A 25,309-nucleotide genomic window follows, 5' to 3' on the forward strand; every position below is an offset into this window, starting at 1 on the left:
ATAAGCAAATTTCTTCTCGTGAAAAGTAGTGGGAGCAAACTCAACAAAATAACTATCATGTGAGGCATAATCCAATTGAAAATTAAAATCATGATGACAAGTTTCATGGTTATCATTATTCTTTATAGCATACAAGTCATCACAATAATCATCATAGACAGCAACTTTGTTCTCATAATCAATTGGAACCTCTTCGGAAATAGTGGAATCATTACTAAATAAAGTCATGACCTCTCCAAATTCACTTCTATAATTATCACAATAAGATTCAACATCCTCCAAAATAGTGGGATCATTACTTCCTAAAGTTGACACTCTTCCAAACCCACTTTCATCAATATAATCATCATAAATAGGAGGCATGCTATCATCATAATAAATATTCTCATCAAAACTTGGGGGACAAAAAATATCATCTTCATCAAACATAGCATCCCCAAGCTTGTGGCTTTGCATATCATTAGAATCATGGATATTCAAGGAATTCATACTAACAACATCGCAATCATGCTCATCATTCAAATATTTAGTGCCAAACATTTTAATGCATTCTTCTTCTAGCACTTTGGCACAATTATCGGAATCCTTATTTTCATGAAAGATATTAAATAGATGAAGCATATGAGGTACCCTCAATTCCATTTTTTGTAATTTTCTTTTATAGAATAAAGTAGTGATAAAACAAGAAATTGAAATATTCGATTGCAAGATCTAAAGATATACCTTCAAGCGCTAACCTCCCCGGCAACGGCGCCAGAATAGAGCTTGATGTCTACTACACAACCTTCTTCTTGTAGACGTTGTTGGGCCTTCAAGTGCAGAGGTTTGTAGGACAGTAGCAAATTTCCCTCAAGTGGATAACCTAAGGTTTATCAATCCGCGGGAGGTGTAGGATGAAGATGGTCTCTCTCAAACAACCCTGCAACCAAATAACAAAGAGTCTCTTGTGTCCCCAACACACCCAATACAATGGTAAATTGTATAGGTGCACTAGTTCGGCGAAGAGATGATGATACAAGTGCAATATGGATGGTAGATAAGGGTTTTTGTAATCTGAAAATATAAAAACAGTAAGGTAGCAAGTGGTAAAAGTGAGCGTAAACGGTATTGCAATGCTAGGAAATGAGGCCTAGGGTTCATACTTTCACTAGTGCAAGTTCTCTCAACAATAATAACATATTGGATCATATAACTATCCCCCAACATGCAACAAAGAGTCACTCCAAAGTCACTAATAGCGGAGAACAAACGAAGAGATTATTGTAGGGTACGAAACCACCTCAAAGTTATCCTTTCTAATCGATCTATTCAAGAGTCTGTAGTAAAATAACACGAAGCTATTCTTTCCTTTCAATCTATCCTAGAGTTCGTACTAGAATAACACCTTAAGACGCAAATCAACCAAAACCCTAATGTCACCTAGATACTCCAATGTCACCTCAAGTATCCGTGGGTATGATTATACGATATGCATCACACAATCTCAGATTCATCTATTCAACCAACACAAAGAACTTCAAAGAGTGCCCCAAAGTCTCTACTGGAGAGTCAAGATGAAAACGTGTGCAACCCCTATGCATAAGTTCACGAGGTCACGGAACCCGCAAGTTGATCACCAAAACATACATCAAGTAGATCACGTGATATCCCATTGTCACCACAGATAAGCACATGCAAGACATACATCAAGTGTTCTCAAATCCTTAAAGACTCAATCCGATAAGAAAACTTCAAAGGGAAAACTCAATCCATTACAAGAGAGTAGAGGGGGAGAAACATCATAATATCCAACTATAATAGCAAAGCTCGTAATACATCAAGATTGTGCCAAATCAAAAACACGAGAGAGAGAGAGAGAGAGAGAGAGAGATCAAACACATAGCTACTGGTACATACCCTCAGCCCCGAGGGTGAACTACTCCCTCCTCGTCATGGAGAGCGTCGGGATGATGAAGACGGCCACCGGCGAGGGATTCCCCCCCCCCCCTCCGGCAGGGTGTCGGAATGGGTTTAGATTGGTTTTCGGTGGCTACATAGGCTTGCGGCGGCGGAACTCCTGATCTAGGTCATGTTCTGGAAGTTTTGGTATACATAAGAGGTTTTGGCGTCGGGAACAAGTCAGGGGGGGTATCCGAGGCGGCCACGAGGTAGGGGGCGCGCCCCCACCCTCGTGGTGGGCTCAGGACTCTTCTGGCCCATCTCTGGTACTCCCTGGGCTTCTTCTGGTCCAAAAATGATCTCCGTGAAATTTCAGGTCAATTGGACTCCATTTGGTTTTCCTTTTCTGCGATACTCAAAAACAACGAAAAAACAAAAACTGGCACTGGGCACTAGGTTAATAGGTTAGCCCCGAAAATCATATAAAATAGCATATAAAGGCATATAAAACATCCTAGATGGATAATATAATAGCATGGAACAATCAGAAATTATAGATACGTTGGAGACGTATCAATAGTGTGATCAAAGCATATGGTTTTATACAGAGTTTTGGAGAAGCCTGTATTTACAAGAAAGTGAGTGGGAGCTCTGTAGCATTTCTGATATTATATGTAGATGACATATTGTTCATCGGAAATGATACTGAATTTCTGAATAGCATAAAATGATACTTGAATAAGAATTTTTCAATGAAAGACCTCGGTGAAGCTGCTTATATATTGGGCATCAAGATCTATAGAGATAGATCAAGACGCTTAATTGGACTTTCACAAAGCACATACCTTGATAAAGTTTTGAAGAAGTTCAAAATGGCTCAAGCAAAGAAAGGGTTCTTGCCTGTGTTACAAGGTGTGAAGTTGAGTCAGACTCAATGCCCGACCATTGTAGAAGATAGAGAGAAAATGAAAGGTGTCCCCTATGCTTCAACCATAGGCTCTATCATGTATGCAATGCTGTGTACCAGACCTGATGTGTGCCTTGCTATTAGTTTAGCAGGGAGGTACCAAAGTAATCCAAGAGTGGATCACTAGACAGCGGTCAAGAACATCCTGAAGTACCTGAAAAGGACTAAGGATATGTTTCTCATTTATGGAGGTGACAAAGAGCTCATCGTAAATGGTTATGTTGATGCAAGCTTTGACACTGATCCATACGATTCTAAATCGCAAACCGATATGTGTTTATATTGAACGGTGGGGCTGTTAGTTGGAGCAGTTCTAAACAGAGCGTCGTGGCGGGATCTACATGTGAAGCAGAGTACATTGCTGCTTTGGAAGCAGCAAATGAAGGAGTCTGGATGAAGGAGTTCATATCCGATCTAGGTGTCATACCTAGTGCATCGGGTCCAATGAAAATCTTTTGTGACAATACTGGTGCAATTGCCTTGGCAAAGGAATCCATATTTCACAAGAGAACAAGCACATCAAGATACGCTTCAATTCCATCTGCGATCAAGTCAAGGAGGGAGACATAGAGATTTGCAAGATACATATGGATCTGAATGTTGCAGACCCATTGACTAAGCCTCTCTCAGGAGCAAAACATGATCAGCACCAAGACTCCATGGGTGTTAGAATCATTACAATGTAATCTAGATTATTGACTCCAGTGCAAGTGGGAGATTGAAGGAAATATGCCCTAGAGGCAATAATAAAGTTGTTGTTTATATTTCCTTATATCATGATAAATGTTTATTATTCATGCTAGAATTGTATTAACCGGAAACTTAGTACATGTGTGAATACATAGACAAACAGAGTGTCACTAGTTTGCCTCTACTTGACTAGCTCGTTGAATCAACAATGGTTATGTTTCCTAACCATAGACATGAGTTGTCATTTGATTAATGGGGTCACATCATTAGAGAATAATGTGATTGACTTGACCCATCCGTTAGCTTAGCACGATGATCGTTTAGTTTGTTGCTATTGCTTTCTCCATAACTTATACATGTTCCTATGACTATGAGATCATGCAACTCCCGAATACCGGAGGAACACTTTGTGTGCTACCAAATGTCACAACGTAACTGGGTGATTATAAAGGTGCTCTACAGGTGTCTCCGATGGTGTTTGTTGAGTTGGCATAGATTGAGATTAGGATTTGTCACTCCGATTGTCGGAGAGGTATCTCTAGGCCCTCTCGGTAATGCACATCAATATAAGCCTTGCAAGCAATGTGACTAATGAGTTAGTTGCGGGATAATGCATTACAAAATGAGTAAAGAGACTTGCCGGTAACGAGATTGAACTAGGTATTGAGATACCGACGATCGAATCTCGGGCAAGTAACATACCGATGACAAAGGGAACAACTTATATCGTTATGCGGTTTGACCGATAAAGATCTTCGTAGAATATGTGGGAGCCAATATGAACATCCAGGTTCCGCTATTGGTTATTGACCGGAGACGTGTCTCGGTCATGTCTACATAGTTCTCGAACCCGTAGGGTCCGCACGCTTAACATTCGGTGACGATCAGTATTATGAGTTTATGTGTTTTGATGTATCGAAGTTAGTTCGAAGTCCCGGATGTGATCACGGACATGACGAGGAGTCTCGAAATGGTCGAGACATAAAGGTTGATATATTGGATGACTATATTCGGACACCGGAAGAGTTCCGGGGGTCACCGAATAATTATCGGAGTGCCGGGGGGTTATCGGAACCCCCGAGGGAACTAATGGGCCAACATGAGCCTTGTGTGAGAGAGAGGAGGGGCCATAGGGCTGCCCTCCTGGGAGTCCGAATTGGACAAGGAGGGGGGGCGCCCCCTTTTTCCCTCCCTCTCTCCCTCTCCTTCCTCCCCCCTCCTTCTTCCTAGTTGGACTAGGAAAGGGGGAGTCCTACTCCTACTAGGAGGAGGACTCCTCCCTCTCCTTGGCACGCCCCAAGGCCAGCCGGCCTCCCCCTTGCTCCTTTATATACGGGGTAGGGGGCACCCTAGAACACACAAGTTGATTGTTTCCAGCCATGTGCGGTGCCCCCCTCCACCATAATCCACCTCGGTCATATCGTCATAGTGCTTAGGCAAAGCCCTGCGCCGGTAGCTTCATCATCACCGTCATCACGTCATCGTGCTGATGAAGCTCTCCCTCGACACTCAGCTGGATCAAGAGTTTGTGGGACGTCACCGAGCCGAACGTGTGCAGATCGCGGAGGTGCCGTACTTTCGGTACTAGGATCGGTCGGATCGTGAAGACGTACGGCTACATCAACCGCGTTGTCATAACGCTTTCGCTTACGGTCTACGAGGATACATGGACAACACTCTTCCTCTCTCGTTGTTATGCATCACCATGATAGATTTGTTACTAAGTTTATATATGCTTGGGTCTGTCCATCACATCATTCTCTTAATGATGTGATCCCGTTATTAAATGACAACTCATGTCTTGGTTAGGAAGCCTTGACCATCTTTGATCAACGAGCTAGTCTAGTAGAGGCCTATGTACCAGGGACACAGTGTTGTTTTATGTATTCACACATGTATATAAGTTTCCGATCAATACAATTCTAACATGAATAATAAATATTTATCATGAACAAGGAAATATGATAATAACCAATTTATTATTGCCTCTAGGGCATATTTCCAACACCAGGTAGTGGCGTGCGACTCACGAAACCAGTAGTGTGTTCATTTAGCCCACAACATAGCTAGGTAGTAATTAGTGGTGTGTTGAGTCTCTAACATCCCACCAATAAAGCCCGTGGCTGGTAGGTTGTTGGGCCCACATGGCAGTGGTGTAGTTACCTGCTTGCCATTTTGCACGTGACTCCATAGTGGTGGCGTACAAAATTTGCCCACACCACAGATATTTTAGAAAAATGACGATGGCTTCGATTGAAAGTGGTGCCCCGCCAATTAAAGGTTGTGTAGAAGCATTCTGCACTAGTGCACTGCATAACATGTCAACCCATGCCTTCACTGCCCGCTTCAAAATTCATGCAATCGATCCGATGATGTGGAGCACGTTCACGCCAGAAACGGTCAGAGCTGACATTATAGCTCTATAGCATTTGGAAATCTATACCTACTATTAAGAGAATAAGTATTCTTGGTCTGTCATGCTATTTTATGGAAACCCCCTTGAAGTTTCTTGTAAACAACCCGCAGTTCAGTTCTAAGTCAAATTTTCACTTTTGCAGAAAACCCTCTAATGTTACTGGTAATCAACCCATATGCTAGTTTTAAGTCACATTTTCTGTTTTGCGGGAAACCCCTGATAATTGGGTTAATCAACCCGCATATATCAAATATTTTTGTAAAATATTCATATCTTATAAGCCCTACCTTCGAATTTAACATGCTATATATGAAGTTTGATTAGAAAAGTATTTAGAATCTAAATATGATGTTATTTTACCAGTTAACCATTTTAAAAAATGCTATTTATGGTGCAACATCAATCAACCATGCATGATCTGGTTTTCTTTCATATGGTGCCAATCCGGATTAGAAATGAACACCTTAGCAAAACTAAAATTGGAGACAAACAAATCATCTATAATCACGCATGCACGCCTCGCCAAAACCTCATAGGAAAAAAAATCAGATTTCTCATGTTATGCAGAGAGATGTCTTAGAATTGACAACATTCAAACGCATTGTGATTCTGTGAGCACTGAGGCCATCGTCGGCGGGGGTGATAAGAGGATAAGTGACATCACAGATGGTATGGCATGTGCTTGAAATAAAGGATGTGGATCTATTGGGTCTTGAGTCGTGGTTATTGCATCAGGGGAGTGTGGTATTTTTTTTTCTCCCGTGAGCTCTGTTGCAAGTAAATATATTTTAAAAAATCCGTGCAAGGTTTTCATGTTACATGATCGGTGCGGGTTGACGTACGTGCATGCGAGCGTTCGTTCGGGACTTCGTTCTCCTCAGTCGGTTGCACGCAATATCGCCCGGAGCCGATTCGCCCGCACGCGCGGCTAAAGACTGCCAACATCGGCAAGGTCGCGGATTTCGTTGGCCCCGCAGCGCTCTCGGCGCAGTGGACACCGCCGGCGCCGGGCAATGGCCACGTCGTCGACGCTGAGCCAGACGCAGCGGTACGCCGCGGGTGCGCTCCTCGCGCTCGCGCTCCGCCAGGCGCAGATCCACCAGCGCGTCCTTCTCGGCTCCCACGGCCTCGACGAGGGCCCGGACCCTGAGACCGTCGTCCTCTCCAGCGACGACCCCGACGGCCGCGACCTCTGGACCCACGACTCCCGCGGCCTCCTCCGCCCCGTCCTCCGGTCACCCCTCTCCCCCTTCCTCTCACATGCGTGCTCCGTCTCTTGATCCGGCGTGTCATGGTGCGCGCGTCGCGTTTCAATTCTCAGGTTTCTCGAGATCGACCCCAAGGCCTGGCCGGGCGTGGAGAAGACGGCGGCGACCTCCCAGCCCAAGCACCACATTGGAGCCGTACGTGCCAACAATGCCGCGTCGTCCGCGTTGAATTCCGCCCCCATTTCGACGTATCGTGTGACGTTTCCTCGCGCGCGCAGTTTCTCCGGAAAGTGTTCGAGGACGAAGACGACGGCGAGAAGGCCGCCGCCGATAGGTCCGACCTCGAGCTGGCGCTCGCCAAAGCCGTCGACGCGATGGCGATGGGCCTGGAGAACGACGTTGCACCAGACGACTTGTTCAACCAACACGTGCTCGGCGCCGACAATGACGAAGAACCGGCTGACGACGGCTCGCCGTCGTCGCCGGGCGGCGGCGGGCGCTCCAAGGACTACCGGAAGATGGCGGTGCTGTACATGCTCCTCTCAGCCTGCGTGGCGGACGTGAACATGGGCGAGGACGGCATGGGGTCCCCCCGCATCAGGAAGGGCTACGACGCCCGCCACCGCGTCGCGCTCCGGCTGATCGCGACTTGGCTCGACGTCAAGTGGATCAAGATGGTAACCAACCACCATTCCCCCAGAATGCGCATAATGAAGCAGCGTGCTAGCTAGTTCCTACCGTGCTGAATTTTTTCTTTGGCGTCGAACACCTTTGGCATTGTAGGAAGCTGTCGAGATAATGGTTGCTTGCTCTGCTATGGCTGCAGCGAAAGAGGAAGAGAAATTGCGTGAAAGTACGTCGCCGAGAAGCAGGTGGCAGAAATGGAGGCGCGGGGGGATCATCGGCGCCGCCGCCTTGACCGGAGGGACGCTCATGGCTATCTCCGGGGGTGATGATTATGTTACACCGTGTCGAAAGCAATCTTGATGACATCTCTCCGCGATCTGCTGAACTAGTTAACTGAATCTTTTTACAGGTCTAGCTGCTCCGGCGATTGCTGCAGGGTTCACTGCTCTTGCTCCGACGTTGCACGCACTTGTCCCTGTGATAGGGGCTAGCGGATTTGCTGCTATAGCTACTGCTGCTGGACACACCGCTGGCTCAGTAGCAGTTGCCGCATCATTTGGAGGTGTGCCTTCCACATTTTGCTCCATTAGATTAGATGATGATCCACAAGTATTTAATCATCCACAGTAACTAATCGTCATCTTTGGTTGGAATCAGCTGCTGGAGCTGGGTTAACTGGTTCCAAAATGGCCAAAAGAATTGGAGATGTGAAAGAATTCGAGTTCAAAGCCCTCGGCCAGAACCATAACCAGGGTGTAGGTGTTTGTTCTCTTTCAGCTGTACACTGGTCCATCCAATGCACTGTCTTGCTGCATTTTCCTTAACAATTACTCCCTCCATAAAGAAATATAAGAGCGTTTAGATCACTATAAGAGCGAATAGTGATCTAAACGCTCTTATATTTCTTTACGGAGGGAGTACAATGCTGTTTACTGATAAGATGAACTGGGTTTCATGGGGGTTTTTTTTTCACTTGCAGCGCCTAGCAGTCTGCATCATGGTTTCTGGATTCGCTTTTAATGAAGACGATTTTTTAAAGCCGTGGGAAGGATGGAAAACTAACTTAGAGAGGTACATTTTTCTAATACAGTAGCAGTTGCTGAGCACAGCTCTTCTTATTTATATGCCCATTCCTTAGCAGCATATTCTTATGCTTTAATGTTGCAACAACCAACAAGTAAACAAACGCCAGAAATTAGATTTATGATAGAAGAAATTCAGATAACATGGATAGAGGTGAGTTCCACGTAATTCATTTTCTAGCAACAGGCTTGCATTGAGTAATTGTTTTCAAGAAGAATCTTACCATGCATAACTAGACACCCTTTGCAATTCTCACTGGCACTTGGCAGGTACATTCTTCAGTGGGAGACTAAGCATATAATTGCCTTGAGTACAGCAATACAGGATTTTCTGGCATCAAGTAATGTTAACGATTCATGCATAAGGTGCATTCCGCCTACGCTTTAAATAATTTTATTAAGAGTTTCGGTTATCACTGCAGGATTTGCAATGGAGCTGATGAGGGAAGGTGCGATGCAGACTGTGTTAAGCGGTATAATTTCAGCATTTGCATGGCCTGCTACCTTGGTAGCTGCTGCAGATTTTATTGACAGCACATGGTCCGTTGCTATTGACAGGTGCCTTCCTCCACTATTTCGTAGTTTATTGTCCTTTCTAACTTAGCCTGCGTTCTTGTAATCTTTTCTACCTGATAAATCTAGTAGATGACTCCAGATCAGATAAGGTTGGGATAATGCTTGCTGAAGTGTTGCTCAATGGACTGCAAGGAAGCAGGTACCCATACCTGAATCATACCTGCAATCTAAATGATTCAGTAAACCCTTGTGTCTGCATGGAGCTAATTGTCTCCCCCCATGTCACAATCATTTCCAGGCCTGTCACTCTCATAGGTTTTTCACTCGGTGCGCGTGTCGTGTTCAAATGTTTGCAGGAATTAGCTCTTTCGGGCAATAACGGTGCGTATCCTGTGTTTTTTTTCTAGACCATGCAGGAGCATAATTAAGTACATAACTGTAAATGTTAGCCAATATGGACCGCTTGGAGCTGAGGAACTTTTCTGGTTTACATGAACATTTTGCGAAAGCTTCTTATTCGAAACGAGCCCCGCGCGCTAAATGTCTACCAATATGGAGTCAGTTGTTTATTCAGCTGACAAATTGAACATGAACAGAGGGAATCGTCGAGAGGGCTGTGCTGATAGGTGCACCGATTTCAGTTAATGACGAGTTGTGGGGGCCTGCCAGGAAGGTAAGGGCAGTAGCTATTCTGACCTTCTTCTCCCAAGAAACCACCAGAATTGTTCTTATTGGTATGAATTGAAGAGAGTCATACTATCAGGCTCTGCATCAACTGGGAAGTTTGTATGTGAAATCCTACACAGCTGAACCCATATGTACGCATGTGCAGATGGTTGCTGGAAGGCTTGTGAACGTGTACTCCACCAAGGATTGGATCCTCGGCGTCACTTTCCGGGCGAGGTAACTCGTAACCCTGAATGCTCTTCGTTTTCCGTCGAAAAGAGAGGGGGGAAAACCTCGGCCTCTGCATCGAGTGATGCACGCAGCCCTCTGAGTGCTCTGACAAACTAGCCTCTCGTGCAGTCTGCTCACGCAAGGTTTGGCTGGCATCCAAGCAATCCAAGTCCCCGGAGTTGAAAATGTAAAAAAAAAAAAATATAAGACTTTTTAGATCACTACAAGAGAGTACTTTTCTTGACTAGGTTGCTGCTCGACTCACGCAGGTTGATGTTAGCGAGCTCGTCGTGGGGCACTCCTCCTACCTGGGACTCATGCAGCAGATCCTGGAGCAGCTGGAGCTGAATACTTACTACCCGGTGTTCTCCCCCTCCACGCCCAGGTCCAGCACGCCCAGATCGAAATAACCGCGATGAACTTCTGCTACTCAGGAACGGTGTTAGCTGTGATGAATATAGTCACCAAAGGTTGTAGCTAATAAAGGAAACTTTTGTTGTAAGAGAATGGAAAAACGATCGGGGGTACTTGTAGTCTGTTTTATCCATAAGTCTCAGCATTTCCATAGAACTTTTTTTTTTTGAGATAGCTTACCAGGCTTGACGCCTGGTTCCATAGAACTGTTTGACTAGCGAAATACACATGCGAGTAACACGGTGAGTTCAGAAGATATGTCATTTTATGACGGATCAAACTGTTGAACTCAAGATCTGATCGCATCCCTTGTGTTATTCATGTCCAAACAACAGTGGTTAGGAGCAACATTTTCGGGTTTGAAGATTGGTGGGTTGAGCATGAGAATTATTTGTCCCTCTATGCCTCCAGTCCATACATTATACAGATGTTGCCAAGAGGATTGATGCTAAATTGAAGATCCTGAGAAAACATCTCAAACCATGGGTCAGGTCTTTATTTGCGTTGAAGGAGGAAAAAATTTATGCCAATGCAGCGATCTCCTTGTTCGATTCGGTTGAGAACTTTAGAGATCTATCCCCCTCTTGTCCTTAAGGAGGGACTTAATAGAACATTTAAGGGCAACTCCATCGTCAGTACAGGGAATTCTGACTTAAAGACTATTGGCTCAAGCTTCGTGGGTTTCAGGGCATCGTCGCCAATTCTTGGTCCGCTACTGTGACGCATGGAAATGCTATGTAGATTCTCCACCACAAGCTGTACAAGCTCGCCCACGCTCTTCGCTCTCATGTGGGCAGCATTAATCTGCTCAGTTACATTGCCGATCAGATCATCTTGGGACTTGATCATGCACAGGACAACCGGGACCTCAACATCGCTGAGATCGGGCTGCGTGTGCATCTAAGAGTATCTCCAGCCGCGTCCCCAACAAACCCTCCTTAAACATTTTTTTTGCATCGGCACCCAAAAATCAGCTCAGTCGCGTTTCCGGAAACCCGTTTTTCGTTGACTTAGGCGGTAATAAGCGTCGGCGGCCCCAGAAGCCCATTTTTCGTTGGTTTTGACGCGAAAGAGCCGCGGGCCCGCCGAGTCAGCGGCACGCGCTTCGTCTTTCCCAGAACGTATTGGTTTCCCGCGGGAAATCAATGGCAAGGCTGCCGCCGGTCAGCCTTGCCATTGATTCCTCATGGACGGCGCGTCATGAGGGACGGGCGCGACGACGCCTCCCCTTCTGCCACGCGTACACACGGTGCGGGCTATAAAACCAGAGGCTCCCCCTCACCGCTGGCCACACCAGCCCGAGCCGATGAGCTCTGCCTCCCTCCCCCCGCCGCCGAGCTCTGCCGCTCTCCCCTTCCCTCCCCTTCCCTTTCCCCCTCGATGGCCGAACGCTTCCTCGGCGACGCCGCGACGGTCAACAGCTTCGGTCGCCGCTCGCTCCAGGAGTGGGAGACGTACCTCCTGTTCGAGGCCAACATCCCGGCGTCGCCTGACATGCGCGCCGGGCCGACGGGGTGGAGGCTCAGCAACGGGGGCGTCCCCATCCCCCCTATGCCCGACGTCGAGGCGCGTCCCGGCATCTTCGCCACCGAGGTCGACCGCGTGCGTTCGTCCCTGACGGAAGAGCAGCGCGCCGTCCCTCAGTACGCCATCGACAACCACGCAGCGTGGGCAGAGTACTTCCAGCGCCGACAGGCGCAGCGGTTGGCGTCCACGAACAGGGCGCCGGTGGTGGGCGGCGTCAAGAACAGCGACAGGCGCCGCGTCTGGTGGGGCGTCCCGAGCCGCACACTCCACGAGATGCTGGCGTACCTCGAGGGCGGCAATGACCCGCCGCTGGCATATACCCTGATGCGGCGGTTGTCCCGCCCCCACGCCGGAGCACCGGGCCATGGGTGCCTAGGAGGTTCGGCTCCTCGTCTTCCTCATCTCAGTCGTCCTCCCGCTCCTCCTCCCACTCTTCCGGCTCGCCGGCGCTATTCAGCGTCAAGGTCGAGCCCGCCGCGGAGACGCCGCTTGGTCGGCGCACCCGCAGCGCCGGCATCGTCATCAACGAGGGCGGCAGGCGCGCCCCCTCCTCGGCTCCTCCGCACTACGTTAAGCCAAAGACGAAGCCGGGGCTCGCCGGCGGCGTCAAGGAGGAGCAGCTCGACGACGCGGCGGCCCTCAAATGGGTGCGCGATGAGTGGGCGCAGCTAGAGCTGGAGCGCCAGCGCCTCGCCTACGAGCGCTTCGAAGCTCGGTGCCGTGGCCGAAACGAGGGAGGCGTCGTCATCCTCGATGACAGCGATGACGACGCGTCGCCGCCACCGGTCCGTCATGGAGACGCCGGGCAGGGATCCAACAGGGGCGGCCGCGCCATCAAGAAGGAGAAGGCCGACGCCGACAACAACGAGGAGGACGGCGGCGACTTCGCCGCGCACAGCGACTTCTTCGCCCCATAGTTGTTGTTTTTTAATAACTTATGTAATAACGTCAAACATGTCAAATATTATGTCAAGTTTGCCGAATTTAGCCGAACATTTTGTGCAATTTATCGAACTTTGCCGAATTCATTTTTTCAAAATAAAAAACCCGCGTCTGGGGGCGACCATAGGGCGAGCGGACCCGCTCGCCCCCGCACCGATTTTAGCGCCGGCTCGTCCCCAGGGCGCGCATAAAATAGCCGCCTAGGGGGCCAATGGCTGGAGATGCTCTAAGACACAAGCTTCTCGGCCTGGCTGCGATTCACAGGTTTCGCATCAGACATCGATGCAGGCTGCAGTGGCTTCGGGTAGGCGATACTCACTCTAAGTTGTTCAGCAAGGCTAATGATCGCGAGCGTAGGAGTTGTCGAATAATTAAGCAGTTTTTATTAAGTTTAATATTGGACGTCAATAACTGTCACACGTGTGGCAGGAAAGGAGACGCACCACACTTCTCTAATACAAATAGATTGTCACGTCATCGCATGCATGCAAGAATTTTTTTGGATTTTCAATTTTTTAAATGTTTTATCTCTTAAATGAAAAATCCGATTGAAAATCCGTTTTTACCATTAAATCTCTCGCGACGAGATCTTCAAAACTAGATCTCATATCGATATATTTCGGTGAATTTTTTTTTGATTAAAAGTTGCCATGTCTATTGCACATGAATTGCCATGATATTTACACTGAAGTTGCCATGATATGTTTCAACTATTTTCTTTTACATCTAAAAGTAAATTTTAACATATTATAAAACGGAGATTAAGAAACTAGACTTGCCATGCACCATAAACTAAAATTGCCATGATACATGCACTTAAAATTGCAATTGTTCAATAAAAAATTATTTTCATGGCCAAAGTACTGAAATTGCCATCATCAAAAAACTAAAATTGCCATGATCTACAAACTAAAAATGCCACATGGCAACTTTAGTTTAAGAACTATGGCAACTATAGTGTAAACATCATGGCAACTTCTAGGGAAAAAAAATCATCAAAACATATCAACATGATGTCTAGTTTTGAAGATCTCGTCGAGACAGATTTAATGATGAAAACGGATTTTTAGTTTGCTTTTTTATTTAGGAGATAAAACATTTTTAAGCCGAAAACCAAAAAGATTTCTATTGATGTCATCTATTCATACGTGGCAAAATGAGTGATGATGGAGGCGTGTGGACGATCTACAAACGCCCACACGTGTAGGCTATAGTTTTTCCGTTCATCTAAAAAGGTAAAATATGATACGCATGATGATTGTTGGCAAAAAAAACAGATTTTTCTTTTACTATTCACAAGGGTGCATATGAGCCCAGGATTAGAATCCATATCCGCACATAAACATTTTTTTCCTGGTCATGGGAAAACTGAAGTCAACTCCATTGAACTGAACAGAGTGGAATAAATCAGGCTCCAGAAGCAGAGAATCTGCATTCATACTCATCATCAGTGGTCTTTTAAGCGTAAAATGCTATCCAATCGTATGGATATATGTACTAGCATCTGAGTGGCGCCAAGAGCTCTGTTCTAAGCTGACTACAAAGTGGCTTGTCAGGCTATACAAAAATGTGGGGTAAGGCGTGGTACCTTCACAATGTGTTTCCTACCACGATGGTCAACGGTGTACAAAAGAGCAAGATGGCCCCTTCCAGCAGTGGCCATTCTCATAATATTTGCATATTCCTCGTTGAGACTGCCCTCTTGACGATGATCTTGACGACATACCGCTGCCATGATCTTGACGATGATCAGACGACCTCCTAGAGTGGTTCGAGCTACCACGCCGTGAATCATTGCCCTGATAGCTACCCCGCCGTGATTCGTTGCCATGACAGTGCCTATCATGGTGTTGATTCGACTGGCTGCCTCGACTAGCACTGCCAGAAGATGGATGCCAGCTCTTGTTGCTCCCTGGTGCCTCTCCCCAGCCAGCAGAATTTGAATTGGTGCTTCCCTGTCTCCTTTGTGCTTCTGAAGAGCTTTTAGCTGTTGGTGTTGTTTGGTGACCTGAAGACGAGTTACGGTTTTGGCTGCCACTCTTGAAATTCACCTTTGAACTCTCACGGGCTGACGAATGCCGACCTGGAGTTTTTCTCCCCTCCGGAGATGAACTTGATCGTAACCAGCCTGAGGCTTGTGTGCTTCCCTCTAGAGATGAACCCCAACCTGAACCTTTTGTGCCTCCCTCGAGAGATGAACCCCAACCTGAACCTTTTGTGCCTCCCTCTAGAGATGAACCCCAACCTGAACCTTTTGCGTTTACCTCTAGAGATAAACCCCGCCCTGAACCTTTTGTGCTTCCATCTACAGATGAACCCCAGCCTGAACCTTTTGTGCTTCCATCTACAGATGAACCCCAGCCTGAACCTTTAGTGCTTGTCTCTAGACATGAACCTGATTGCCATACTGAAGCCTTTGTGCTCCCCTCGAGAAATTGGCCTGATGCTTGCCTGCCTGAAACTTTTGTGTTCCCGTCCAGGAATGAGCCTACCAGTTGCCGACCTGAAGCTTTTGTGCTCCCCTCCAAAGATGAGCCTAATGGTTGCCCGCCTGAAGCTTCTGTGCTCTTGAGAGATGAGTTCAACAATGCAGCACTTGGTTTTAGTTTTACCTAATCAAGTCAGAAGTAACATGTTTAGTTGGACGTCAATCCTCGGATATTTAGAGGATCATGTTGCTAGGATTTCTCTTTTTGAAAGACACATCACGCTTGGACCTCAAGCCCTAGATCTTACAAATAAGGATTACCTGCTCTGGCACTCCACAATCTGTGGAAGCGCTTGGGTTGCCTTTTTCCATCTTTTCCTCTGGTGTTGGTGATATTTCACCAACAGCGCTACTTCCTCGGGCTACTACTGCCTCCTCTATAATGCATGAAGTATCTTTTCCATCAGCTCCAAGATCTGTAGAAGATGGTGTAAGATTCTCTGTCAAGTTAACAACAAAAACAGGAAAAGACTACAATTTCATTACCTGAGGAGGGTTGGAGAGCAGGTGTTGGTGAAGACAATGACCACATGTCATTGCTTGGGTCATCTTGAACACCCCACAGAGCAGAATCAACAGCTCCGCCTTGATAGTAACTAGGTTCACCCCAAGGAGATAGCGCAATAGGGCTAGAGCACTGCGGCCTTTCTTCCTCAGCTGAAGCTGGGGTGACATTTTCCAAAGGCATTCCAGCATGCACATTATAAGTTCCACAGTTTGGTTCTGTCAAAGATCCCAGCACATCACAAACTCCAGCATCAGAGACAGAACTAACAGTTATGTTATCTCTCTTAGCTGATGTGGCATCTCCTTTTAGTGGTGCTGTTTGAGTGACACAGCCTCCATCTTTTAGATCTCTTTCTTCTACACATGATGTTTGTGTTTCCTTAAGTAATTGCAAGCCAACAAATTTACTTGAAGGCGGACCAGATGTTTCTGACACGAAAGCTATTGAAGAGTGGTCATATGCCTTTGTAGCTGAATCTTCAGGTGCTACTGATGTTGACCCTGACTTGTTCATCACAGGCTGCTTCCTCTCAAATTTTGGATTTGGACTGGGATATTGATCTTGAGTGCCAGGGGATAACACTGAATCAATTTTAGGCTCAAAAAGTTGATTAACTGAAGCATTTGATGCATCAGGGGGGCATGGTTTCTGCAGATTCATGATCTCCTTGGTCTTGCTTGAACTAGAAGTGCATGTAAATGAAGTTGATTGTGCACCGCAGGCAGGAGCTCTTGACTGACTAGGAATGCCCAAGGCTGAATTGGATTCTCTTCCATCAACAAGATTTGACCTTGAACAGCTCTCAGGCTTCATGTTACTCTGGCTGTTGTGAATCTTTGGTGCTGGGGTTGGACTACACAAACCACCGGTTTCTTGGCGATTGTTGTGTTCCCCAATCTTTTCTCGGGGGACCCCATCACCATGAGGTCCTGTTGATCTATATGAACCAGCAAAAGATGGAATGGTGCTTGCATAGTTTGCCTGATGCTGAATCTGGACACTAGAAGCCAGTGGCTCCCAGCATGTTGTTGATGGCAAAGCTTCACCCATAAAGTTTGGACTTTCTCTTCTCAGAGGAGGACGGTCAGAAGACTGGCTGGGTAACCCAGAAGAGTAGACAACATTATAGCCAATAGGGGAAGTAATGTTTCCAGTCATACTTGGGTTAATTCTATCTTGCCCAGAGCCTGCCCATGCAGATTTATTATTGTTAATAACTGGCGTAGGTTGAATGATATCTTTCTTCTGTGTTGAGAGCACTTCAGTCAGCAACAATGAGTTCTCTTCACTCTCAAATGTGAGCCATATCTTCATGCCACTTGGGAAATAAGTAGTCCACTTGGATAGCTGTGAAAGAGTAAACGGGCCCTGAACATTTCCAGAAGGGTCCTTGTAGTGCCATACTTTTTCTGGCTCCGTGTCACTTGATACAACCCCAGATGACGGAACTGATGCAGCATCACCCGCTGTATTATTTAAATCAATGCGAGGCCGAGGAATATTCAACCCATTTGCTGCCTGCAAATTAGTGATACTTCCTGCTCCTGGTATATGTGTTACGCCCTCCGTAGGAAGATTTAAACTAGAGTGACGACTAGCATCGGGACATTTTTGTGACAGGTACTGCACAGCGTTTGATTCTGTCCCTTCTCTTCCAGGAAACAGAAGATCTGGTCCATTCCTATTTATGGTCAAATCAACTGCATAAAAGTCAATAAGTTCTCAGAAAATTAATATTTACTAGTGGAACATAAATTGTAGAATATGATTAACAGTCAACAGGTGAAGTACCAGTTGTTTCATCATTCCATTCTTCAGCAGATTCATAAGTAGGAGCCATATGGGGGTCAACATGTACTTCTGGAACTTCATTAATCTTGCGTGCTATTTCTTCAGGAGTGTTCAGAAGTTGTAACTTCTCTACGCACTCTCTTAGTGTATGACATAGTTAAGGATCATCAAATGAAGGTAGCACCAATAACAACACTTAAATGAAGAGCACACATGATTACCTATCTTATGCAAAAAGAAAGCCAAACATAAATTAATTGAGATTATATGACAGGATAGATGCACATGCAACATCTTTAGAACACTGAATGATAGCTCGGGGATGAAAGATGGTTTCCACCATATCATTTTATGTAACACAAAATAAAGGAAGGATGAGAACAATACAAAAGTTGTTTATCTCCATTAAATGAGGGTCACAAAATATTGTGTTCTCTTCATAAAGATAACCCTCAATAAGGCCGATACTATTCGGTAAGTGCGAGAAACAAAGTTCGGAGATAAGAAACTCCAATTGAAGACAAAACAACATAAAACGAAAAATAACCGCCAAAGAGGTTGTGAGCTAAACCCGGTACCTAGCAATCCCATGTAGTATCTTCGTTCTCCAAAGAGGTTATGAGAAACTCTCAAAAAAAATTACAAATTCTAAACCCTACAATAGCACCGTCCTTGGTCACAAATGTTATGAGTTAAAGTTTGCCAGAATAAATGTGTCCTCAGGCCAACAAATATGTGCACAATGGTAGTTTATTTGATAGCTTTAAAGGTTCAGCTATGGTGAGCATATGCATGCCAAGCCATGACTAAACAATCAAGGACTAAAACAAGATCTTCACACTATACGACCCACAGAAACACGAACACCAACACTAAGATAAAAAATATAACAATAGCTCAACATGGTAAGTTAGAAGGATATTCTTTTCGGCGTCCAGTTTCGCTAGCACGGTCACGGAGATGGCTCAGCCTCTGCTTTTCATTTACCAACCACTGAAAAGGATTTAACACACAATAAGTGCTGTTAGATCAAGCTAGAGAACCTATCGGTTATTACCAAATAAGCAACCTCATCACATCGCCAGCTTTTATTTGTTAGTGTAGTACTTACATCATTAATTTGCAGAGATTGGAAGCTTTTGGCTATCTCATATATGTCTCCCTGAATTAACAAGATGAAGAAAATAATTCAGACATACACAATTTGGTAACTTAGGTATCAGACGGATCATCATAAATTGGATCTTGATCAGCAGTACCACTTTAAGTCGAGGAATTAGACCATACTTCATGCTCTGGCGTAAGCGTTTGCATTCATCCTACATTATACAAGCAAACAAGCCAGTTAGATACAACAAAACGTAAGAGACACTCATCTAACACTACCCCCACATTCAGCAGTCGGAAAATTACATCTAAGAGCTAGTGAAAAAAAGGGGGAGATAGAGATTGGCCAGCATATACAGTGGTGATACTGAATCATAAGGTCTATAAACAAGAATATTGTTGCAACAAGATCCAAATCCAACAATCAAATTCAAATACTAGATTGATTCTTGGAAAGCAGATAAGACATAAGACACTAAAGATGTTAAAAGCTAGCGAAAAAGTGACAAATGGGTCTGTAAATGATCGACAATAGCTCCTTATTGCACAATACACATGATCAAATAAAAGATGTCCAAATCCAGTGTCAAAATTAGACATAATCACTAACAAATTCGAGAAGGCAGTATTGAGACGCAGCATCAACCTTTGATGGTCGTGTGTCATTTACTATAGACTATAGTAACTAGTAAGATCCATTATGAATAGTTGTTTCTCGTGATTCTAGCACAACAACAAAGCATGTTTCTTAAAAATTGAAACAACGATTTTGTAGCTCAACGCCTTAACTAAACATTAAAATTGTGCATTGATGATCTAAAATGTGAAAATAGTTGCCAATTATAGTCATTCATTATGTATTTTTACAATCAAATGTATGTTTCACTTGAAAGTGTATACTAAGTTCGTTAGCCAACAAAAACATGCCAACACCTAACAGCATTTCCGGTCAGTGAAGGCTCACCCGATATTATAGGTATCAAACAAATAAATGTATAAGCAACATGTGTCCTTGCATGCATTACCTGCGTGAAATCCTGATTTGAGATCGTATCCATTGTGATCACTTCCTTCTTATCTAAGTTTGATATCTCAAGTGCACAGTCTGTTGTCTTCTTACCAACACTATATCGTTCTGCAACTTTATGTGTACCTGCATACAAAATCATTTTAGTTAAATTACAATTGAGTAGCTAATATCGGTAAATCAGACAGGAGTAAAATCTTACCAAGAACTTTGACTAGGCGATACATATCTTGCTTTTGGCCAGAACCCGGAATTCTTATCCTCACAAAAGCACCAGTAATTTTCTCAGAGAATGCAGCAACATCATCAATGATATCCTCCATCAAGCTGCGGCGCAAGTATATTAAATTGATATTATGCATGTCAATGGCTGCATAATCCTCTAGATTAGCTGGTAGATCTCTTTCAAGCTTCTTATGAGTCTTCCTCCTCTTATCAGAGCTTAACTTAGTTCCCATCTCACTATGTCCTCCACTATCTACTTGTGCTGAATCTGGCTCACGGACTAATTGGGTATCACCATTTAATGCTGGAGTCTCTTTCACATGAAGATGAATCTCCAAAAGTTTTAACATCTCGAAATGACCAACACGTGGTTTCCTAAACAGACTACTAAGCCTTGCATCACAAATAATTTGACTTTTTTTGCGAGGGTCACGAAGATTATTTTGCTTTATATACTCAAGCAACAGAACCTGAACATCAAATTGGGAAATTTGAGACACATCACCATTTCTCATGTGCCCAATGAATCCCAGCAGCTCCGGTGAGGCCCATTTCGTGTCACCCGACAAATCCATGCCTTCAAATGGTGCTCCCTTGGGTAAGCTTTCAGAACCTTTAATTGAAATTTCACAGTTCCTTGCAGTATTAAGACTATGATTTTGCCGCTTCCGGCCCCTTTTCCTTAAAGAAGTACCCCGACTTCGTTTCCTCGAAGAGCTGTCAGAACTGACATTGTGGTCATTGTTTGCTTCATATCGCTCACCAGATGACTCCTCTTTTTCTCTCCTAGCAGAAATGCTTCGAACAGTCCAATTGCTTTTGGCACTGATTAGTTCTTCCAATGTTAATAAATGCTTCCCTTTTACATCCAGCCAATATAACTTGAAGAGATATTCCCAACTATTTTTATCATCAAAATCAACCATCACCTGGCATCGAGAAAAAATATGATAACAAGTCCATATGACACATCACAGGCACATAATCAATCAAAAAGGAAACAAGAATAGACCATTTCATGATTTATGCAAATCAAACCTAGAATGGAAGTATTGCTTGTTCCTAGCATCTATCTATACAATCTTCGTCCCAAACAAAGCAGATTTCAACTTTAATAGTATTGCATGTTGCAGGTAGGCCTCTGCCAAAACAGAAGATTTCCGCACTGCAAAAGACTAGACGATGGCCAAATGCAGTACCAACAAGGCCCCAAGAAAGTGAACAATTATCAAGCATATACCCGCATGGAACTTCTTAAGGGCATTAAAGTTAGGTGCAGTAAATCTCAGTCATCTAAGCTAAAAAAAGGAGAATCACCATATGTTCAGATATCAGCAAACAGTGCGAGCAAAGTTGCATACTAAAACGGATAATGAATGAGCACAACCAAATTTAGCCATCATATGACGATGGTGTGCCGATTCGGCAATTTAGGTATGATCGTATCAGTACTTATACTTAGTATCTAGTTTATTCAAATGCATCAGAATGGAAATTAGGTCACACGATCATTATGTATTGTGCCTTTTGAAGGTGACATCAGAGTTCCGTGGTTGCATATCTGATTCAAGCTAGTAGCATAATTTTATAATGCAATTTCAACACAGGCAAAGACACATGTGGCTAAACTTAAAGGCAATACAGTGGATAAATTGACTCAGCAAAAGCTACCAACTTAGCATGCACAGAAATCCATAGCTACAGGCCTGCAGCTCATATAACAATATTACAACCTCGGTAGAAAGGCTAGGATTTAGATCACGCAATAAAGCATGCAACGTAATCAGGAGACCTAATACAAAAATATATATATAATGAAAGAAATTACTAAGAAAATAACATGGGGACTACGGGAAATGTTCCCATATTCCATGAATTGGCATTCAAAACTTATTACTACCTCCATTCCAGTGAATAAAGCATGCACGCATTTCAAAATTAAACTTTGACCGTCAATTTAACCAACAAACATAAGTTATGCAACTTAAAAATTATACCATTGAAAAGTTCTTCCGAATATGAATTCATTAGTATAATAACTTTTGTCACACATACCCCACATTTAGTTGTTTAAATTGATAGTCCAAGTTCAATTTTGGAATACGTGTGTGCGGTATTCGCTGGAATGGAGGAGCATTTTCCTTACAGAAACCGAGGTCACAATCTATGCACTTGCTGACTCATGACTTGCAGTGCTAACTCGACTTTTTAGTGCCACATTATTTTTCTGATTGAAATAGCCTAACTGAATGGCGGTGTTTAGGGACTCAACTGGAAAAATTAGGATGTATGTGTGCCCAACTTTACTTTGATTAAAGTTTTGGGCCAATGGCGATATATTCATTTAATAGCTCAGCACTGTCGAAGATGCATAGTTAGGAAAATGTCAGTGTGACGATGACCTGAGTCACACGTGTCACCCTCATGATGGATGGTATTTTCATAATTATACATTTACTGTGCTGCTGAGCTGACTAAAATGTAGTGGTGGTTTGTCCAAGGAATGAGAGAAGGATGTATGAACACTCTGGTTCCATAGAGATGCACATGTTTTAGTGTTTGCATACAGATGCTTCTGTGCTTCAGAAAAATGGAACGTGGTATACAATTTAAGGGCCAACAGTACAATACCTTTGTAGCATCTTGGTCTTTGGACTCTATCAACAATATAGTGGCATAGCAAGTGTCACAGAAGCCCTTGTTCCCTCTAACACCAAAGAATTTGCCCTGTTTGACGCATGCCTTGCAGAGGGAGTAAGTACAAGTATAGCACATGTACTGTGCTGCCTTTTCACAGCTGCTGCAAATGTGCCAACCTGGCATGTGTGGCATCAAGATACAGGACAGGTCAGATTGAACTATCGTTTCTGAAGTTAAAGGGTTGGCGCATGCACATAGCCACATACTACAATGTAATCGTATATGATAACTAAAAAGCAGCTATTTATCGTCGTGGTGCTTCTTGCCCCATATGGTGTAATGCCAACCGAGCATATCCAGTTCTCCTACATAAACTCAACACGTAAATCTGTTTCGACTTCACTATATAAACAGCCTTATAACAGGGCATGTACACATCAACAGACAACTGATCATGAAGACAAATGTGTAGTAAAAAAAGTGGAAATGGTTCAACACTAACTGGGCATAAGCTATATTGCGGAAAAAAGCATCTTACAAACTCTACGTCTATAATGAATGTGATCGGTCATTCATGCTGGAGGTTCAGGAAGGCAAGACTACATATCCAAATTACTTTACTGAAGGGGTATGGAAGAAGATCAACACTGCTCTTAGGTAAATCAGGTTCTTTCAAATGTTACCAATTTCTTTCAATAGAGCTTTTATCTGCCATTATCAGAAGTATTAATATGCCAAATACTATATGAATATCCAACACACTGCAGCATTGATATTGTAATTATACTCCATGCAAATACTAGAATGACCAAGACATACCACAATTCCACTTGCCACGGGAGCGGAAAAACGACTCGTCACGCTTGATGCAGGCAGGATGGTACACCTTGGAGCAACCCCTGCAGCCACAGAACAGGGTTTTCAGCCTTGTCGAGGCAACGAGTCCAACCCGCACTGGTGCACACAGGATACAGAGGAAGATAATAAATAATAAAGCTAGTATTCGCGCGCGCACCTGCGGTCGCAAACCACGAGGCTGCCCCCGTCGAAGCAGATAAAGCACACCACCTCCTCCTCGTCATTCTTCTTCACTGGCTTGGGCGGCGCAGGCGCAGCAACCGCTCCGTCCCTGTTCTTCCGCGGCCTGCCTCTCTTCCTCTTCACCGGTGCCTCAGCCACGGCAGGTTCCTCCTCCTCCTGCTGCTGCTGCTGCTGCTGGACCGGGGCCGCGGCCTCCATGATCGAGCCGAGGAAGTGCGAATCATCAAACCCCTCCGTGTGACGAGGCGGGGAAGGCTCCTTGTTCGAGGCAGGAGCCTGCAGCCACGCAGTGAGACGGTGAGGGTGTGCCGACCCCGCTGGTGGCGCTGGAGGCGGCTGGCTGGGCCGCGGAGGGGGAGCGGGGTCCGGCATGGGAGGCGGCGGCGGGAGGCGAAGCTCGGGGGGCCACTCTGCCTCGCCGGGGGAGAGTATCTGCCCCGCGTCCATGGGTCAGCAGGGCCTCGCGCGAATCCAGGGCAAAAACCCTAACCCTAGCTGAACCTCGCGGGCAAAGCCTCTCCACCCCGTCGCCGCGGCCCAATCCGCGCGGGTAGGTCGAGTTGGTGTACGACCACGAGCGCGTGGGGAGAGTACAGCGAGCGAGGTGGAGGGAGAGGGAGAGAGACAGACACAACACAGAGAGAGAGAGAGAGAGAGACGAGCCGACTCGAAATGCAAAAGGACGGGGCGGTGGCGGTAATTAGGCCGGGGCATCCGGGGTAAAAACCCCAACGATCGGGGGGCGGAGTGGTGGGTGCGCTCCAGGGGGAGGGAGCCCCGCGAAGCGACGCATGAGGCGGAACGGAAAAGAGAAATGGGGGGCGTGGTGCTGTGGGGCCGCGCTTTTTCGGGCGTGGTCCCCGGACCCTTTCCTGCCCCGCGATTGGATGGCCGGGCCGCGTGGTTGGCTCGGAGGCAGTTATTTGGCTCACGCCGTGGCGACGGTGGTGGTGGCCGAGGAAGGACGTGGTTGCTCCTCCTTGCCGATCATTACTCAAAAAAAAAAAAATGCTGCTCGTTGCCGATCGGCCGAGGCCGTTGTCGTGCGTGTTTTCTCGCCTGCGCCGTTTACCTACGGTTGCCGGTCAAAATCAGCTGGGCCCTCGAGCTCAGTAAGTAGAGACTACGGGGAACAATGAAACATGATTAGCATACAACACAGGTCTCCAGAATCTGGCACAAATCCACTGTGATCTACTCATATACTACATATCTGCAGCTTTCATATGTTTTATGGATGGCACGTGTAACATGTGCGCGGGCTCTCACTATTGAATACGCCATTTTCTGTGTGTCTTCTAAGAGCATCTACACCCAG

General features: G+C 45.3%; 1 protein-coding gene and 1 pseudogene across 1 annotated transcript; one reads left to right on the forward strand and one right to left on the reverse strand.

Annotated features, from left to right (window-relative positions):
* The first annotated feature begins 6,964 nt into the window (after window positions 1–6,964).
* On the forward strand, window positions 6,965–10,841 carry LOC125532935 (transmembrane and coiled-coil domain-containing protein 4-like). Its single transcript, XM_048696785.1, has 15 exons — window positions 6,965–7,185; window positions 7,273–7,354; window positions 7,438–7,836; window positions 7,943–8,108; window positions 8,196–8,348; window positions 8,444–8,541; window positions 8,766–8,857; window positions 9,139–9,209; window positions 9,291–9,426; window positions 9,524–9,583; window positions 9,683–9,765; window positions 9,981–10,057; window positions 10,217–10,287; window positions 10,411–10,468; window positions 10,551–10,841. The coding sequence occupies exons 1-15, from the start codon at window positions 6,965–6,967 to the stop codon at window positions 10,689–10,691; spliced, it is 1,908 nt and encodes a 635-aa protein (XP_048552742.1). The 3' UTR covers window positions 10,692–10,841.
* Window positions 10,842–14,564: 3,723 nt separating this feature from the next.
* On the reverse strand, window positions 14,565–24,668 carry LOC125509614 (annotated as a pseudogene).
* Between the last annotated feature and the right edge of the window lie 641 nt (window positions 24,669–25,309).

The sequence above is a fragment of the Triticum urartu genome, chromosome 1 (genome assembly GCF_003073215.2).
Source record: "Triticum urartu cultivar G1812 chromosome 1, Tu2.1, whole genome shotgun sequence".
NCBI lineage: Eukaryota > Viridiplantae > Streptophyta > Magnoliopsida > Poales > Poaceae > Triticum > Triticum urartu.

Coding starts and splice junctions, on each gene's coding strand:
- LOC125532935 (XM_048696785.1), top strand. CDS start 6,965: ATGGCCACGTCGTCGACGCTGAGCCAGACGCAGCGGTACGCCGCGGGT. Junction 8,349..8,443: donor AGTTGCCGCATCATTTGGAG/GTGTGCCTTCCA, acceptor GGTTGGAATCAG/CTGCTGGAGCTGGGTTAACT. Junction 9,584..9,682: donor AATGGACTGCAAGGAAGCAG/GTACCCATACCT, acceptor AATCATTTCCAG/GCCTGTCACTCTCATAGGTT.